This window comes from Malania oleifera, chromosome 9, assembly GCF_029873635.1.
Source record: "Malania oleifera isolate guangnan ecotype guangnan chromosome 9, ASM2987363v1, whole genome shotgun sequence".
In the NCBI taxonomy this organism is placed as follows: Eukaryota; Viridiplantae; Streptophyta; class Magnoliopsida; order Santalales; family Ximeniaceae; genus Malania; species Malania oleifera.
The window spans coordinates 5250635-5271342 of NC_080425.1; the positions used below are offsets into that span (position 1 = coordinate 5250635).

A 20708-nucleotide genomic window follows, 5' to 3' on the forward strand; every position below is an offset into this window, starting at 1 on the left:
AGCTCTCTCCACAAAACCTCCGCCTATTCAGGAAGGAGACCTAAAATATCTTGAGTTCCACAACAAACCAAAATATATAATAATAATAATAATAATAATAATAATAATAATAATAACTGAGGAACTACAGATTTTGTTCCCTGCTAAATCACACAATTCCCTCTCATGATGAACGCATTACAGCAGATGGGATGGGATCATAAACCATAAGACAGTCTACTTAATAAATTAGGAATCAAATTAGAAGCAATGACTATACACAGATCAGTCATAATTTAAAAAATGAAGTTAAATTGAAGCTACTGCATCTGTACGTGCTGCTACAGCTGGACCTTAAACTATCTGATCCTGTAAACAAACTAATCTAGCGTCTCAAAGCTACACACACTTGAGTTCTCAACTCAAATTACAGATCTTCTACCTGCTCAAGGGAATTGAAATGCTTATCAATGCTGTTGAGAGTTTCTTGATCAATTTCGGTAGTTTTAAACAATTTAGATGGAGAATAATGTAATTCTTGCTTGGGTACCATATTGTTTTTTTCAGTCTGCTCCTCGGATATCCCAGTATCGTCAGTTTCCATTTGATCTCCTTTTGTATTCTGATTAAAGAGCTCAAATTTTATCTTTAAGCAAGATTTTAGATCCTCCTCACTTCGAGCCTTGTTCAACTTATCAATAAGGTCATTTAAAACTGAAGTGGTGTCGGCCTTCCAAGTTTTTGCCTTTTTTGGCGTTGCACTATCTTCGTTTTGGTCATTCACATCATTCTTACCAATATTCAACTCACACTTCTGAAGCTTCATTAATCCCTTGTCAACAATATCTTGTACCTTTCTTCTGAAGGAATCAGTTCTAACTAGGCTGGATCTTAGTTTCAACTTCATTCCATTGTCTTCCACAGAAGTGGATTTAGGGTTCAAGATAGAGCACCCATTCCCAGCAGGGCCTTCATATTTCACAGAGAATACTTCCTCCAGTAAACTAATATTCTGCATGTATCGGTCAAAAGCTTCATTTTCTGCTTCAATGTTTCTATCCTTGTATTCCTTCAACTTGGAAAACCTCCACTCATTTATAGCTGCAGCATCCTGAAATTAGCTTCCTGGATCAGACCAATGTATTCGTGCATCACAAGATGATAATTAGGGGCAAAAATGTATCAGCTCAAGGAACACACCTTTCTGGTAAGTGGTTTTCTCGAACGAAATGGGATTAGAACATTATTGAACTGGGAAAAATTGTTGGAAAGCTGCCGTAGCGAAGCAACTCGATTTGAAGTCCTGAAACAGAGCCCAATAAATAAAAACAACCAATGCTCAAAACAAGATGCTCAAAAGTTAAAAGCTTGTTCTGAAGCCTTGAAAATACTTGGTCAAGTGCTACAGACACAACCAAGTCAAGCAGGACATGATACCTAGAAATTGTCAAGAAATGAGAAACAGCAGCATTAAACAGATCATAACATCACATACAGGGATGCAATGAAAGAAGAAATTAAAATTGTGAAAAGTGATTTTGGGTAGAAAAATAAGAATGTGCAACAGGAAGTTTACCTAACAAGAAATAAATTCAATAGATTCTCAAAACTAGCTTCCATCCTAAAAAGCTGAGTAATCAAATTAGAAAAAATTTTAAACACACTTATTTCTGGTCATAATTGAAGAAAGACCCCAATTGGCCAAAACTAAGATGTTTTCTTATCAGAAAAGAAGAAATCCTTAAACAAATGAAAATAAAAATATAAAGGAAACAGTACAAAAAAAAGTAAAAAACAATCTCAATAGAGATTTGAAAAACAAGCCCCTGTGATAAAAGCTAAAAGAAAAGGGGAAAAAAATAAATCATTCCCAAAGCAATGGAATACTCGAAGAATGTACATTAAAAATGAGAGCATCCTTTCCAATGAAATGCCCAAAAGAAAACAGCAAAATATAGGTCCATGCAATTTTTTGGAATTCATTCCCCTTCCAAAAATTCTTTAGGAAGAATGCAAAAAGCCTCAAACGAGTCCAGACAAACTCAACCCTCTCCAAAAAGGGCTGATCATCTGTTTCACAATTTCCAAACATCCAAACAGTGCAAGAAAAAGTGATAATGAATCTCTATACTATCAAAACAGATAATACACATCTGGAGATAAAAACTAGTAGGCTTTCAGCCTCCTACAGCAGATTATTGGTGTAAAATTGGGTTAATTGCAAGAATGGTCACTGAACTTACAACTTAAAATCAATTTGGTCACCAAACTTCTATTTTTAGCGATTAAATCATCTAAGTTTTGGAATTGATCTAATTCCATCCAAAACTCAATGGTCATTAAGGAAATAGGATGGAAAGCTGCGTTGGCATCCCAGTCAACAGCCAAATTAAGTCCAGTCAGCACCCAGTCACAGCCCTGTCAAAAATTCAAATTAAATAAAATTGAATTAAAATGCACCTTCTCCAAACAATTGATCTTAATCAGATGGCCCACATCAAACTCATTATAAAAATTATCCCTTCGAAAAAGAAAACCTTAGAGATAACAAACAACAAACCAAACCTTAAGTCCCACTAGGCGGGTCAGCCACATGAATCATGTTCCCACCAATTTAAATGACCATGGGCAATTTCCTCCAATAAATTCAGGGTAATTAAATCCTTACTCAGTATCTCATTCCAAGTTAGTTTAGGTCTACCCTAACCCCTTCTACTGCCCCTCACAATAACTAGCTCACTCCTATGCCTAATTTACCGTGAATATTTTCATTTCTTAGTCTATCTTTTGATGTTATACTACTCATCCACCTTAGCATTCTCATCTCGACAACTTATACTTTTCTAATATGTTGTTTTTTGTTGGCCCACAATCTAACAGCTTAAGCTTTTAGGTAAAGAGGTAACTTAACATGGTATCAGAGCCAAGTTACCATGAGGTCCTAGGTTCTAGTCACGTTGCCTACGTCTATTATGCAAGTTTAACTCTATGCATTACATCTTTAATTTCTCTTTAGCTTGCATAATAGATCCAAGGTATCAAAATTTATTAGTGTTATTGATTTCTTGACCATCAAGTTTAACCTATTCTCCACTAATCCACCTATTATGACTGAAATTACATTTCATATATTCTATCTTATCTTTACTTATCCTAAAACCTTTAAATTCTAAAGTTTACCTCCGTAATTCGAACTTAAAAGTTTTACTCCACCCCTAGTTTTTTCAATCAAGACAATATCATCTACAAACGCATACACCATGAAACCTCATTTTAGATACTCCTAGCAAGTTCATCCATCACTAGAGCAAAAAGATGAGGACTCAAAGTAGATCATTGAGATAATTAAGAAGAAATTAAACCAAACCAAACCAAACAAAGCACATTTAAATCAAAATGAAAGAACAAATGAAACATGTGTGCATACCATGAAGAAGTTGTAGCCTCATTAGACAGGAACAAAGTCCTCCACATCTTGATGAAATCCTCCAACATGTACAACCTCTCCCAAAATAAAAATCCACCCCGACTATTGCCATCTAGTAATTGTGAACTTGCACTAGTTGTACGCCATTTGGTCCATTACCACCACCAATAGGTGTTCGTCGAGAGAACCCCCAAAAAGCAAAACTCTCTCTCTCTCTCTCAAAATAAAAATCCACCCCCACTGTTGCCAACTAGTAACTGTGAACTTGCACTAGTTGTACGCCATTTGGTCCATCGCCACCACCAATAGGTGTTGGTCGAGAGAACCCCCCCAAAGCAAAACATAGAGAGCTTTCATTAGGTTTTTGGCAAAATGAGGAGGGGTACTCGTATGTTCTTCTCAAACCCTAGTAATGTTGTGGAAAAGCTCAAGGATTTCCCTATGGATTAGAATCCCATGAAATCTTTAAAGTTTTTGGATTCAAATAATAGGGCTTCATCTTCATTGCAACAAAATCCTTGCAAAGTTTGTGGAAAAGGATTTCCCTCTTCAAGATCTCTCTTTGGGCACGTAAGAAGTCATTCAGTGATGAGAGAAAGAGAAGAAAAAGAGAACATGTGCAAACTATGTGCTAAATACTGTCAATGAATGAGAGCCCTATTTGGTCAGATGAGATGTCACAAAGACAGATCTAGAGCCTCCAATGGATCATGGATTGGTTCATAACAAAAGCTTGATCTTGATTGTTCATCTCCCTAGTTCCACCCCCACCTAGAAACTCTCTTGGAACAGATCTAGCACTGCCGCCTTGCCGGTGCCGGTGCCGTCACCATTTGCATATTCACAACAACAATTATTACGATCTTGTCCACCATCACAGCACTTCTAAAGGCCTCCTTCTTCAAGAAAATTTCCATGAAGGTTTAGGATTGACAATCAAACAATAACAATTGACAAGAAAAAAATATATATATATATATAATGACAAGAATTATTAAGAGGAAACCTAGATGGGGTAAATCAAAAATAGATTTTGATTAAGCTCTTACAGAGATGGGTTCAGGAGTGAGCATTGGGGGTTTCGAAAAAGAGAAGAAGATGGGTTTGGAGAAGAGAGAGGCATATGCAGATGGAGAGGAGGTTGGCACCAATGAATAAAGAGACAACTGTTGGGCTACCAATGGGGTTCTTGGTGTAATCCATGTGGGCATTGTTGTTTTAGTTTGTTTAATTAGGAAAATTGGAAGCAATAGGTGTTGTGCACAAAACAGGGGATTGGTGTTCCAAGGGACGATAAATCTTGGGGCTACTAACTGGATGCTAACCGAATTTAGTGAGTTGCTGATTGGGATACTAAGGCAGCTTTTTGCTCAATTTTCTTAATGATCATTGGGTTTTGGGTGGAATCAGATCAAATTCATAACTTGAATGACTTAATTGCAAAAAATTAAAGTTCGGTGACCAAATTGATTTTTAGTTATAAGTTCAGTGATCATTCTTGCAATTAACCCATGTTAACTTATCAAGGATTGTTAACCAAATAATTTTCTTTACTTTTGGTAGTACTTCAACATTCCAAATAGGCAAGACACCTCCCCTAAAGTTTGGCACAAATACAATGACCACCCCTAAAGTTTCAAAAATTCTAAGGTCCTCTCCTAAGGTTTAAAGAATTCCAATGACCTCCTTTGAGGCTTGCCAAAAAGACACAAACCTTCCCTTGTATTTTGCAAAAAAGACAATTTTTTTTAAGGGGAGGTCTATGTCATTTTGCCAAACCTCAAGGGAGATCTATGCAATTTTTGAAACCTCAAGGGAAGAATAGGCATTTTTAAAACCTCAGGGCAGGTCTCTGTCTTTTTGCTAAACCTCAATGTAGGTGAGTATCTTTTGCCCTTCCAAATATGATAAGCTTAATTGCAAGAATGTTCATCCCCAACCCATCTCCAATAAGAACTCAATCAAAAACCATTTCCGGTTTCCCCCCACCTCTTTTCTCTAAATTCTTCTTATCAATATAATTTTTTTATTTTTCTTATCATTATGTATTTTTTATTTTTCTTGCCAATTATTCTTGTTTGATTGTCAATCCCAAACCATTGTGGAAATTATTCCGAGGGACAAGCTCATGATAGTGTACAAGACCGTAACAATCGCCATCATGAACAGCGCATAAGCAAATGCGTCAGTGGCGACGGCGGTGGTAAGGCAGCAATGTTGGATATGTTCCTAAAGAGTTTGTGGGTAGGGCTCGGGGGGGCAGACTAGGGAAAACAATCAAAATTAGAGAAAGGAGTTGCAGCCATCATGCACCTCACCCTCCTTGATCATTTCCTTTTGAAGACAACCTGCAATCTAGCCATTAAAATGGGTATCAACATCAAGCTTCTGGTCTATACTAGCCCAGGATCCATTAAAGGCCCTAGATCTTTCTTTCTAACATCTCATATGACCAAATAGGGTTCTTATTGACTGAAACTCTTTACCACATTCTTTGCACATGTTTTCATTTTCTCCCATTTTTCACATCACTAAATGAATTTTCATGCACCCACGCATAGATCTCACAAAGGGAATCCCTTCTTCACAATCTTTACAAGGACTTTGTTGCAATGAAGATGAAACCCAATTATTTGAATCAAAAAACTTGAAAGATTTCCTGCGATTCTAATCCAAGGTGAAATCCTTAAGCTTTTCCGCAACATCAATAAAGCTTGAGAAGGACATACGAGTACCCCTGCTCATTTTGCACACCTGACTCCATTCTTGATTGTCTTCCATCTTGACTGAATATTGATCAATTAATTAAGCCAATGAAACAGTAATCAAGCAGAAACCCAAATCAAATAAAGGGCCAAACACAATCTCAATTCTCTAAGAATGCCAAAAGTACCTAAAAACCAAGGAATCAATGAAAACCCATAATAGAAAAGGAAGGGTTTGTGGCTTAAATCCAATACACAAGATTTCTTTGAAGCAAAATGGTGAGCACTACTGCTATATTAACTTGATGATCAAGGAAAAACCTAAATGAAATGGGTCTTCTTCACAGTTTTGAGTTGTAATAAGAGGAAAAGAAACAAGATCTCTCTGGTTCTCGCCAAAACGCGACTGAAAGATCTCCCTATTTTGGCTTTTGAGGGTTCTCTTGTACAGCACCTATTTGTGGTAGTGATGGACCAAATGGCATACAACTGGTACAAGTTCCAACAATTGCACTATTACTAGCTATAGAAAAAGAGTATGGATTTCGAGTGGAGAAGTTGTCGATGTCGAAGGATTTCATCGAGATGTGACGGAGGACTCTGTTCCTATCCAATGCTCTACTAGGAGGCTACAGCTTCTTTGAAATACACATGCATGTTTCATTTGTTTATTCCATTTCATTTAATTGTGTTTTGGTTTGTTTTAATTTCTTCTTGAATATCTCTATGGTTTTCTTTTTCAATGGGGTAATTTGTATGATGGGTATGATGTGGACCATCTAATTAAGATCAATGGTTTGGACGAGGTGGATTTTAATTCAATTTTACTTTTCTGGATTTTTGACAATGTTGTTGACTGCTAACTGGACTTAGTAGGCTATTGACTGGGACACCAACATAGCCTTCAATTCAATCTCCTAGCAGCCTTTGAGTTTTGGATGGAATTGGATCAATTCTAGAACCTAGATGACTTAATTGCAAAAAATTAAAGTCTGGTGACAACATTGATTTAAAGTTATAAGTTCATTTAATATTCTTGTAATTAATCCCAAATATTATCTATGAAAAAGTCATGGAGGAAATCAAATGATCAAAGTAAAAAATGGGTTAAATGCATCCATGGTCAATAAACAATTAACTAAAATCAACGAGGTCATTGAACTTTTTTTTACTATCAAAACGTCACAATTTCCCTCTCTATGTCCAAGACTAACAAGCCTCTGTTAGAAATGCTTACATAGATGCCCTTTTTATGTATGTTGCAGTTGGGTTCACACAATTATTTATGTCACTTAGGTTCCCTCCCAAAACAAAATTCAATTGCAAACATGTGACTCCTACATGGACATTTTAAAAATACATGATCAACTAGCCACTATGTCACAGGCCAAATATTTCACACCTTGTAAAAGGTTGTGTGTCACTAGCAAAAGCACTCTTGTTTAACTAATTAGCCAAAGAATACCGCGGGTTTACCACAGAAACACATCCACAGCAATTGAATGTAAACTAAGCAAAAGCAATAAGGAATTCATAAAAACAAATGGCAAGTGAGTGGTAAACATTGAAAAAACAAGGAAAATCATTAACAATACACCCGTAAGCAACGTGTGTTTAGCAAGGGTGCAAGCAGGCTAGACACAGTTAACAAATGCTAGTTAGTTTTACAAGACTGATAAACACTCACCCTTCCTTAGAGAGTTTTATATGCTATTTTACCTTTGGCACTAGGAAACATTAAATTGTCCAAGGAATCATACTCTCCTTTTACACTAAGTCTTACACCTATCCAAAGCATAAAACTTATACTAGTATTTACATGATGCACACAAGATTAGCAATCACAAGCAAGCATAATGCACTAAAGAAGCTTGGCTCGTGACATTCTCCCCTGCTTATGTGTCAACGTTCTAGGTACTCTTCAACTTGGTTGACAAATTGTTGCATGTCTTCCACTGAAATTCAACTGATTTCTTTCTCCAATGCCTTTCCACTTGGCTAAAAACTTGAGTGGCTTCTTCCCTGATGATGTGAACTCTCTGTCTATAAGGATGACTTTAACTTCTCTTCTGTCAAGTTGCGTTGTCTTCAATGGTGCTATAATTAACTAAAATCTGCTTGGATCTTCAACATCCGTGTTGAATGGCTTAAGAAAGCTGACGTGAAACGCAGGATGCACTTTCATCCAAGCCGAAGGATCAGCCTTGTAAGAGTCCTTACCGAATTTAGGCTTGATGGGGACTAGTCCTTCATATTTGCAAAGTAGTCTCCTATCTTGATCGCGTCGTGACTTGATTTGTTCAAGATGAAGCTTAACAAGTACCAAGTCACCCACGTTGGAGTGCAATGGTCTTCTCCCCTAATCTGCCCACATCTTCATCTGCTTAGAAGCTTTCTCTAAGAAGGCTCAAGCAATCTCTGCATTCTGTCTCAATTCTTTGGTAAAGATGAATGATTTTGGACTCCTTCCTTTGTACAACTCATCTTCTAAGTGAAGTAACAACAATTGTTGGCTTGTAACAAGCTCAAAAGGACTCTTATTGGTTGTTGAGCTCTTTTGGGCATTGAAACATAACTGAGCCACATCGAGTAACTGCAACCAATTCTTTTGATTGGAGGTGACGAAATGGCATAAGTACTCCACTAGTATTCATCTATCCGACTATCTGCAGGTGGTAACTTGAAGAGATGTCAAGTAGTGAACCAAGGTTTCTGAAAATTTCTATCCAGTAGTTGCCCGTGAATCTTGTGTCTTGGTCACTAACAAGGTCTTAGGGAACACCCAAATAATTCACAATGTGTTTGAAAACCAATTGTGTTGTCCTCTGCGAAACAATACCTTGGTGCGGGTATGAAAGTATCGTGCTTCTAAAACTTGTCTATAACAAGTATAGACCCCACACCTCCACTCTGGGCAAACTGGTGATGAAGTCAAATGAGACACTTTCCCACGGTCTCGTTGGTACTTTTAAGTGGCTCCAAAAGCCCTGCAGTCTTCTTTTGCTCCACCTTGTCTTGCTGGCAAGTGAGACAAGTTCAAATATACTCATATACTCAACATTATCACGCATCTTTGGCCAGTGAGTAATACCTCTACTTCAACAATCCCAAAGTGTGATACCATCCTAGATGACTAAACACATGGTGTCATAACACTCTCTTAGCAGTGTCTTCCTCAAATCTCTAGCTCGAGGCACACAGAACTAGCACGCAATCCATCTTTTAACCAAAACTAGTTTTTCCCTCTTCCATCAACCTTACAAGGTTTTAGGTGATTGCATCTTGGGCAACTTGACCTTGGGCAAGGTTCTCCTTAATGCATTCCCGCATTGTCATGGTAACCTTACTGTCACGCGAGTTACTATTTGTAAGGCCTCAAGCTTCGCCTTCTTGCCCAATGCATTTGCAACTTGGTTCATCCGCCTTACCTTATGCTCAAACACGAGATCAAACTCCGCCAAAAATTCTTGCCAATGGGCCTACTTGGATGATAACTTTGATTATAAAGAAGTGACAAACAGCCAAGCTATTTGTTTTCACCACAAATTTCGATCCAAGTATATAATGTCGCCACATGCAAAAGCAATGTATCACCGCTAGCATCTCTTTCGTTTGAGTTGTGTACCTCCATTGGTCTTCACTAAGCTTATAGTTCTCAAACATAGCAAGAAGTAAATCTTGTAACAAGACTCCCCTAAAGGCATTGTCTTATGCATCAATCTGCACATAGAAGGGCTTTCTGGTGTTCGAAAGAGCAAGTATCAGATCTTGTAACATGGCATCTTTCAAGTTGTCAAAGGCTCCCAGACACTTATCTATCCAATTTCGGTTCAACAGTTTTATCAAAGGAGTAGTTCTCCTCAAATACCCCTCCACAAACTTTCTATAATAGTTGGCAAGCCCAAGAAAGGAAAGTTGCTCATTCACTATCGTAGGGCTCTTCTAGTCTTGAATAGCTCTTACCATCTCCAAATCCACCTGAATATGACCTTGCTCGATCATATGACCAACGAATTTGATGCTCCAATGAGCGAAAGAGCACTTCTTTCTCTCCACGTACAGATTATTCTCCTTTAGCTTTTCGAACAACGTCTATAAATGATCTAAACATTCCTCCAAAATGGAACGATAGACAAGAATGTCATCCAGGTATACGACGACAAATTTAACAAGGTACTCATGAAATACCTAGTTCATCAAGGTGCAGAATGTTGCGCTCGTTAATCTGAACGGCATCACCAAGAATTCATATGCACCATACTATGTCACAAAGTTTGTCTTTGGTACACCCCCATCTGCTATCCTCACCTAATAGTAGCCTAAACTCAAGTTTAGTTTGATGAAGTACTTTGCATGACTTAGCTAATAAAACAAATTAACAATCATTGGCATAGGGTACTTGTTGTGCACAATCACATTGTTGAGCCTGCAATAGTCCACACGCATCTTCATACTCCCATCATGTTTCCTCTAAAACAATACCAATGCTTAGAATGGTTCTTTGGAAGGATGTATATATCCCACTTCTAATGACTAATCATGTTGTTTCCTCAACTCTACCAACTCTAGAGGTGTCATCTGATATAACCCTTTAGCAAGCAGCTTCACTCCTAGAGACAACTCGATTTCATGCTCCACACCCCTTCATGGAGGCAAGTAGTGAGGTAGCTTGTTTAGCATCACAACTTTATACTCATACGACACAGCTTGGATGGTAGTAGGCACTCACTCTTAGCCTACTTCTTCATCTACCACCAACGAGGCAAGATATGTATGTTCGTTCCTCCTCAATCCTTTCTTGAGTTGCACGGTAGAAAGAAACTACTCAATGTCACTTTTCTTCGCAACATCTTGCACTATGCAAGGGTGGCCTCTTATCAAACAAAGGGAACTAGAAAATGGCATCAATACCACCTTAGTCTCCCTTGAGAATTCCATCCCAAGAATCACTTGGAAATCATCCAACAGCACAGCTGTGAAATCTACATGTCCTACCCAGTGTCCAAGCTTCACAGAATCATAGTCACTTGCTTAACTACTCCAAAAGTAAGCTGGGTTGCGGAGTTAACCGCTTTCATAAGTCTTGAATCCTTCTCTAAGGATAAATTGAGTCTCTACACTTCTACCTACGAAACAAATTTATGGGTAACCTCGAGATCAATCATAACATGAGTGTTCTTCCTATTGATCCCTAGATTCACAAAAATTAACCTTTTAGTATGGATAACTTTTGGTTCTTTTGTTTACATCTCCAGCGCGTTGACTAACCACATTGCACCCATCCTCAAGGTTTCCTCCTCATCCTCATCATCTTGTAGTGCCCCCTCCTCGATAGAAGCTTGTAAGGCATTGAGAGATGACTTGTGAGGCACTCCACAACTTTGTGAAGGCCTCGACATAAGAAGCAAGTCATCTTACCCTTACCATTAGGTTGGTTGAATGATTAAGATAATGAAAATTCTTTGGAAGTTGATGCCTTGGTGTTGGCTCCTCCACTTCTAGGTTTGCCCTTCTTGAAAAACTATCTATTGTTTCCACCTACGCCATTCTCGTTGGCCATCATGGAACTCCCACTAGCATAGTCAGTCAAGCATTCCGCGGCAGCTTGTGGTGTAGGCAAGCCTTGAACTCTTTGTCAATGAAGTTTTGCCCTTATCCATGGTTTCAACCCCTCAAGAAAATAAACAACTTGTTTTTCTCTGATATGTCTTAAATATCCAACATCAAAGCAAAAAAAAAAATCATTTCACATACTCCCTGATTAAACCATCATGTCTAAGGTCTCTCAGTTTACATCAAGCATTGTACTCGAGATTCTAAGGAAAGAATTGAGCCTTGGGCTCTCTCATCAAGCCTGCCTAACAATCAACTACACCGCATCCATTCTCAGTTTCATCCTACTTAGTATGACACCACAACTTAGTATCACCAACCAAGTACATCGTTGCCTTGTTAATTTCACCTGTTCCGAGTTGGTCCTCATCGCGTGAAAGTATTGCTCCATATCAATAAAAAGTTCTCCAACTTCTTAGCATCATGGGCACACCCAAATACTCTGGGTTTTGGCCCCTTGGTTCATCTATACTCCATAGAATTGGAGGTTCTACAGCAAGAACCATCAAGTTCATTTTGGCACTCTCTCCACCATATGAGCCTATAAAGTTTCTACCATATAGTGGAGGTCCTCTAACATCTCCATCATACAACTCTATTGATTTTTTTCTGATCCCTTAAAAGCATCAACACATTCGGCAACTTTGCCCACCTCCATAGCCACATTGTTGGTTGTATCAACTTGCACAGTTCAATTCTATCAGTGTTGGCTGGCATGGTCTCTTACGAATGCTTAAGAGACGACAATGAAAGCAAATGAATTCACAAAGCAAGTAACCAAGCTCAGATACCAACTGTCACAAGCCAAAATTTTCACGCCTTTGAAGGACCATGCTGCACAAGCTAAAACACTCTTGCTTAACTAGATCAAATATTTCCACGGCTTACCACAAAAACACATCGACAACAATAGAATGTAAAGTAAGTGGAAGTAGTAAGCAATTCATGAAAACAAATGCCAATCAAGCAGTAAACATTTGAAGCAATGCAATTCATTAACACCGCCTCCATAAGCTATGTGCGGTTAGCGAAGGAGGCAAGTAGGCTAAACACAACTAACAAATGCTAGTGAATTTTACAATATTGATGAACAACCACCCTCCCCCAAAGAGCTTTATATGCTATTTTAGCTCTAACACTAGGAAACATCAAAATTTCCAAGGAGTCATATTCCCCTTTTACACTAATTTTACACCTACGCAAAACATAAAACCTATACTAGCATTTACATGATGGTAACTCATTTCATGCATACAAGACAAGTGGACACAAGCAAGCGTAATGCCCTAAACAAGTTTGGCTCACGACACATTGTCACATTGTCCATTTTCATACCCATGTTGTTCTCGGACCGACAGATACACCGCCGAAGAAGAGGAATCTTAAGGCTTTTCATCACATCCTAGAGATCTTTCCATGTTTCTTAATTTATAGGGTATATCCCTCTCTCTCTCTCTCTCTCTCTCTCTCTCTCTCACTCTCTCTCTTACACACACACATATAGAACATCCTCCTTATACAATTTGATCAAAGCATAGGCCAAGAGACCATTATTCCAAAGAAAAAAAATCAAAGCAAGTCATAAAACAGGAATGATGGCGCAGAATCCATGTAGAATCAGAGGGCTTACCAGTAAAAAAGAACAAATGAAATGCAAACAAAAGAATTTTCCTCGATGACACATAGTAGATATGTGACAATTGCTTGTTGTGTCTAGAATATTTTCCAGCATCAAGGTGCTTGCTCATGCTCCCACAACTGTGTTGCACCGCCACCATCCCCATTTTCACTCACCCAAAGAAACTAAGAATGTGCTTACAAGTACAGGGAGATGCATAGGAACTGCGAGCACCCTTGAGCCCCCATTTGGAACATCTTTAAAAAAATAAGTAAATATTATGAAAAGTTACTTAATCTAAAAGTACCTAAATTAAGCACATATGACAATCAAAGTAGCTTCTTATATTTGTCTCAAGAACACAGATTCTTTTTCTCCCCCACTCACCCTTTCTCTCTCTTTATAGAGGAATATGTTATCTCAAAAAGTTTGTCCTTATAAAATGAGATGAGAAGGCAAAGTGATGACGTTGATTGAGGCAAAAGAGATTCTATGTCTGATTTCCTCTTTACAGGGTTCAAAGTTAATGTTGAATCTTGTACAAGAAGGTATAGCCAAATTGCATCAAGGAACAAAGTTACACAACATACAAACGAAAATGCTACTCAATGAAGCGACCAAAGCAGTAGATTCTCGGTCGGTCCCGATATGTCCATTTCATTTGATGAAGAATAGCTAGCTAGCTTCCCACAAGACCTCTCTCTAACGACGAAGTTGCTTCTTCCTCTTCTTATTCTACGGTAGAATATCTATCAATCCAAGAACAATATGGGTATGAAAATGCCCAACGTGATGGTGGCTAGCTGATCATATATTTTCAGAGTATGTCAATGGAGGAGTCACATGTTCGCACATGACTTTTTAGGGGAAACTAAGTGACATCAGTCAATGTGGGTCAATAGCTACAACACACAAAAAATACTTCAAGTCAATATTTCTAAAAAGGCATGTTAGTCCTAGATGAAAAGAGGGAAATGCAACGTTTTGGTAGTTGAGTGACTTTCACGCGCCCGAAAAAAAAAAAAAAAAAAAAAAAAGACCTCATTGATTCAATCAATAGTTTAGAAACCATGGGTGTATCTGAAAGATTTACAAGAAAAGATCCAAAACCACCCATAAAACCAAATCCTAAGAGTCCCCCCACCCCTGCCCCCCCGCACCCCACCTTGGAAGCAGGATGAGAAACATCTAACATGGTACTTTAAGAAAAAAGTTCATCTCCCTCCAAAAATTGAAGTTCCAATAAACAAAACCCACTTTTACCAACATGAAAGAAGAAATAGGAACATATGTACCATGGAAAACCCAAAAGTCAAGGAAAAAGAATACAAAAGGAAATATCTCCAACCCACACGTCCTCCCAAATACAAACACAAAAGCCATCTCCCTTTTAAAAGAAAAGAAAATTTTATTGAAGAAAGGAAAATATAAAAGAAAAATATTGAAAGTCCACACAAGACCTTAAAAAAAAAACAAATAATACCCAAAAAAACACCCAGCGAGTCATAAAAAGAAAAACTAGTATAACAAAAGATCAATAGTCACCTTGAATATGAGACAATAGAACTTCTACAAAAGCACTAGCCATTAATACCCAAAGAGAGGCATAGAAAACAACCCTTTCCCAAAGCAAACACCTTAAAAGCTTTTACCCTTAAATTTTCTTGAATTCCTCTCTAACCAAATCCACCACATCATGGCTATTAACACACAATCCAATAAAATTCTAGCATCTTTCCTTCTGCCAAAAACCTCAAAATTAATAGGAAACAATTATTTTGGAGTGCTCACACTAATTCAACGTTCTTCCTTAATAATGTTAAAACAAAATTCTAAAATCTCCGAGTTTTTGCAGTGGAATCTGGTTCTCATATCTATTTTTGGGAAGATAATTGGGTGGAAGATTCAGCACTTTTCTTTTTAGATAATAAAAAATTCATTGGAGAAAAAAATTAAACTTTCATGGTTAAGAATTAATAGCATTAGTAAATTTTGATACCTTGGATCTTTTGTGCAAGCTGAAGAAGAAATCGAAAAAGATATAATACATAGAGTTAAGGCAGGTTGAGTAAAATGGAGAACTACTTTGGGTGTGGTGTGTGATAGTAGAATACCCTTAAAATTAAAAGAAGAGTTTTATAGAAGGATGGTTGTAAGACTAGTTATGCTATAATGCTATATAGATCAAAATGGAAACTATGAAACAACATATCCAAAAAATAAAAGTTGTTGAAATGAGAATGTTAGGGTGGATGATTGGTATAACCTTTAAAGATAATTAAGGAATGTAACATATTTGTGGTAAGTTAGGCATAGCATCTATAAAAGATAAGGGGCGGCTCAAATGGTTTGGACATGTGCAATGTAGGCCAAATAGTGCACAAGGAGGAAGAATGAGCTAGTTAATCTCGTAGCAAAAGATGGACTAGGAGTAAATGTGAAATAACATGGAATCAAATAGTGAGCAAGAATTTAGTAGCCCTTATATTTTCAAAATAAATTTCCCATGATCATGTAAATTGGAAAAAAAAAGACTGACCCCACCTAGTGGGACTTAAGACTTGGTTTTTTGTTGCTGTTTACAACAAAAAATTCATTAAAGTGAAAAAAACAAAGACTACAAACAAAAGAGGATAAGGCATCCTTACAAAAACAAAAACAAAAACAAAGAAACAAAGACTAGTAAGAAATTCAAAGGGTTACATATCAATGCTGCCTCCCGGTCCCTAGAGATATCGACAGCAAAAGACCCTCAAAAGCCCCAAACTAAAGAACCAAAAGGAATCAAGCAAAATAACTTTCTCCCAAATCAAGTACAAAGGAGTCTCTTGGTCTTTAAAAAATTCTAGCATTCCTTTCAAGCCAAAGTTTCAATGAAATAGAAAAAACTGAGCAGATCCATAAATTTCTCCTTCTTCTATCCTTTACAAAACCTCAAAAGTTCACTGCTAAGAACACGTGAACAGTCTGCAAAGCCACCCAAAACTCACCAAAACAGGAGAACAGGCTGTTCCCCAAAAACGTCACCTCCCCAAAATGCAGAAATAAATGACAATTAGTCGCATTCTCCTTACGGCACATCAAACATACATCTGGCCTAAGACCTCATGAAGTCTCCTAGTCTGAAGCAAGCCATTTGTGTTAATTCGGTCAATTCAAATTTTAAAAGGAACTTTAGCTTTCAACACAACTTTATCCAGATGGAATGGACTTAGGATTTAGAGATTTTGTCAAGCGAATGGAAAAAAAATAAATGAATAAATAAATAAAAACTTTGAAGAAAAGGACTCCAAAGAATTCCCATCCAAAAAGGCATCCCCCCTCATTTTAGGATTAAAAGAATTCAAAACAGTCAAAAGGCAACTGAGCCCATCCACCTCTCTCTCATTGAGATTCTTGAAAAAATGGAAGTCCCATGGCACAACACCCCCCCTCCCCTGCCCCCCCAACCCAACAACTCCCAACCCCCAAATAAGAATAAAATTCTGAAATTGGCGCATTAGAGATGGAAAAAAATTTATATAAACGTGCACTAAATTCCAATGAAGTCTCACCCACCCAAATATCCTCCCAAAAACGAACTCGGTCACCTATGCCTATAGTGAAACAAGTGAAGGTAAAAAAAAAAAGTAACCAAATACCTTTGATTTCCAGGGACTTGCATGAGTGACAATGCTACTCCACTTGGTATCCCCCTATTTTTGTGAATACCGTACTTGCTCTATTACCTTGTGCCATAAGGGGACCTCCATAACCATTTTCCTACTAAGTCTCCTTAGAAACCACACTACCAAGCCCCCCCCCCCCCCTCTTGATTAGGTCTTCCAACTATACTTGCTCTAAATTATCGTCAGACATGAGTTAAAACTCTAATTGCATGTTTGGTACATAGGAATGGAATAGGATCAAATGGTATGGAATCAAATTTATAACTTGATTTCTTCATTCTCGCCATTCGAATTTTTATCCCATTCCATTTAGCAAGTCAAACATTCCCTAAAGGGATCCTCCATAACTATTTGCCTATTAGAGAGATGCTAGAAACCACATTATCAAGCCACAATACCCCCCTCGATTTAGGTCTTCTAACTACCTCCCACCTATCAAGGTACTCCCTCCTATCCTCCCTATAAACGAACCATAAAAATTGTCTCACTAATTTCTCCAGGTTCCCAACCACCTTCACTGGAATTTTAGAAGGGAATATTAGAGACGGAAGCACTAATGAGAGTAATTCCACCTCCCAAAGAGAGATAAGCCTTCTTCAACCCATCTAGTGTTTTCCAACACTCATGATCACTGAGTCCCATAAGGCAACTAACATAGGGTTACCCCCAAAGGAAGACCAAAGCACAAGATAGGCCAAGCCAAAATATTGCACCTCACTAGAGATCTGAAGTCCTTTAACTCCTATTACTCAGATCAAAATCAAACTAAGCCACTTTTAGAAAAAATTATCTTCAACCCCAAAATCTTCTCAAAAATCTAAGCAAGGTAAGAACCTTCCAAAATTTCTCAACATTGTTCTCTAAGGAAAAAATAGAATCATCAGCAAATTGCAAATGAGACACCCCTGCATCCTTCCTACAAACAACCATACCCCTAATCACACCTCGATCCTAGGCACGAAACACAAGCCTACTCAAACCATCCACCACCAACATGAACAAGAAAGGAGATAGCAAATCCCCTTGCCTTATACCCCTGGAACCCCAAACCAATCCCTAGGCCGGCCTTTTACTATCACTAACATATTAGCAAGGCAGCCTTAGTCCACTTGCCCCCACAAAGGCCCAGAGCCCTTTTTAAACAACACATTATCCAAGAAACCCCAATTGACTATATCATAGGCTTTTCAAAATCTAATTTGAAGATAATGGCCCTTTTACCCCTTTTTTCACATCCTCAACCACCTTATTTTCTACCAAAACAATCTCTAAGATTTGCCTCTCTTAACAAAAACAAACTAGGTCATAGATATAGTTTCCCCCAACATCTCCATGAGTCTCCTTGACAAGACCTTAGTGAGGATCTTATAGATACTAGTATAAGACTTATCAACCTAAAATCCTTCACTCTCCTGGACCTTTACTTTTTAGGAATGAGAGGAATAGAAGTAGAATTTATGCTCTTACACACTACACCATTCCCATGAAATTCCCCAAAGAACCCCCTCACATCATTTTTCAACACTTCTCAGTTATCCTGGAAAAAAACCTAGGTGAAACCATCTAGTCCCAAGGCTATATCCTTATCCATTATCAAACACAGGTCTTCCAACCTCCTCCATCTCAAATGGCCTTTCAAACCTATTTGCATCCACTAACTTCTATAAAGCACTTTACATTGAGTCATACAGGAAGAGGGTGATGGTCGAGGGGTTTTACTCAAAACCTATTGCGCTTCTCAATAGTTTTTGATTAAAACCCCTCCCACCATCACCCTATTCCTGCACGACTCAATGTAAAGTTCTTTATAGAAATTAGTGATCCCTTCCCTAATTTCTTGATCCCTCGCCATACAATTCTTTGATCATACTTTTTCTTCTCCTACCAATAACTACCCTATGAAATAATATGAAGTTACAGTCCCATTCCTTAGCCCAACGAACCCTAGATTTCTAAACCCAACTCCTCTCTTCCCTTAACAACAGCACTTCCAACTCATTACAAAGGTGAACCCTCCCTCGCCTTATAGACCCAGAGATTCATCAAGCTGCCCTTGATGAGGGTAAGTCTCCCACCTTTTGACAAATGTTTCCTTTTCCATTATGTGATCCCAAACTCCTTTGTCTTTGAATTTGGCTCCAAAAGAGAGACCAAGGTAGGTAATGGGAAAAATCCCCAAATTTGCAATCCAAAACCAGCAAGGACAGGCCCCTAAATGCTGCCCCCAACAGGGATAAGTTCGTTTCTACCCAAATTCACATTCAAACCTAAGACTACCTCAAACCCAAGTAGAATGCATTCATGATTAAGGATTTGTTTAGGATCCTCTTTAGAGAAAATGATGGTCTCATCAGCAAAAAGAAGGTGGGAAACTTCTGTAACGCACCCAGTCTTCCCTAAACCAAGAACTTTAGAGAAGGCCTCTTTAAATGGCTTTATTCAGCAAGAGGCTCAACGCTTCCATTACTAAGATAAACAAAAAGAAGGAGAAGGGATCACCATGCCTCAACCCTCTAAAAGAATGAAAATAGTTCGAAGGGCAGCTTTTAATGAGCCCAAGAAACTTGGGGTAGTGATTCAGTGTTTGATCCATCTGCACCACTTTTCCCCAAAAAACCATCCTCCTCTACTAAGTAGAAACTTCCCATTAGCATGATCAAAAGGCTTCTTCATGTCAAGCTTACCAACCACTCCCCTTTTTCCTATTTAAAATAGGCATCTGCAACTCCATTAGCAATAAGGGTTGTGTCCATGATTTGCCTCCAGCCTCGAAGACATGCTGGTGCTGTCTAAACTTCTGGGATGACTCTTTCAAGTCTAGTCGATAAGACGGATAGAATCTCATAGAAAGCCTTGATGTTGCAAGCCCTAGTTTCTTAGTAATCTCAGTAAAATAGGTGGAATTAATGCAACTCACAAATCTGCCTGTTCTTGAAAAAGCCCTCAGCATGTCCTGCATGAGAAGGCCCCAACTTGATTGGTAAAAACCCAAGGAGAAACCATCAGGGCTAGACACTTCATGCTCATCACAATTCTTGGTAAATTTCCTCCTCATCGAAGGGTCTTCCAAGCCACGTTGCTATAGTACGATCAAGTGACCTCAAACTGATGCCATCCACTCCTGGCCTCCAGTCCTCAGATCTTAGCATACAGGTCCTTTGTAGAAATTGCAGATGCCGTTTTTAATATCCTTTTCTTCAACCAAATTCTCCCCCTAAATTTCAGTACTGGACACTGTGTGAATCTTGGGTGAGCATTTGCTGTCCGGTGAGAGAAACCGGTGTTTCGTCCCTTTCCTTAAGCCATAATGCCCTGGATTTCTGCCTCCAGGTGGTCTCTTCCAAATTAATGACCTCAGCCAGTTCTTTCCTGAGCAAAAATCTTCTAGTCTTACTTTTGGCATTGAGTCTATGACCAAGTTCCTCCTCATCAAGCTCCTTAACACCATTAAGGATCATATTCTTTTTCAAATGAATGTTCCCAAAATATTTCTATTCAAACACCTCAATCTTTCAACCCTTCCAATTTCAAGGCAAACACAAAGCTTGTTTTTCCTTTGAACGACCACCATTTTTTTACCAAATCATCAAAACCACAATGCTTGAGCCACATGTTTCCACAATGAAAAGGAGTTGGTCCCCATTTAACTCCTCCCACATAGAGGAGGACAGGGAAGTGATTTGTAGGGGGGGGAGGCT

The 20708-nt window shown here is 38.3% G+C and overlaps 1 protein-coding gene across 2 annotated transcripts in view; it reads right to left on the reverse strand.

Moving 5' to 3' along the window:
• Positions 1 to 220: 220 nt before the first annotated feature.
• LOC131164727 (uncharacterized) overlaps positions 221 to 20708 on the reverse strand; it is a 68082-nt gene continuing 47594 nt past the window's right edge. For both annotated transcript variants that reach the window (XM_058122150.1, XM_058122151.1), the window contains exons 4-5: positions 1180 to 1282; positions 221 to 1090 (exon numbers count right to left, since the gene is read on the reverse strand). In XM_058122150.1, coding sequence (XP_057978133.1) covers positions 407 to 1090; positions 1180 to 1282 — 787 coding nt within the window. In that variant the 3' untranslated portion in view covers positions 221 to 406. The remainder of the gene's footprint in view (positions 1091 to 1179; positions 1283 to 20708) is intronic.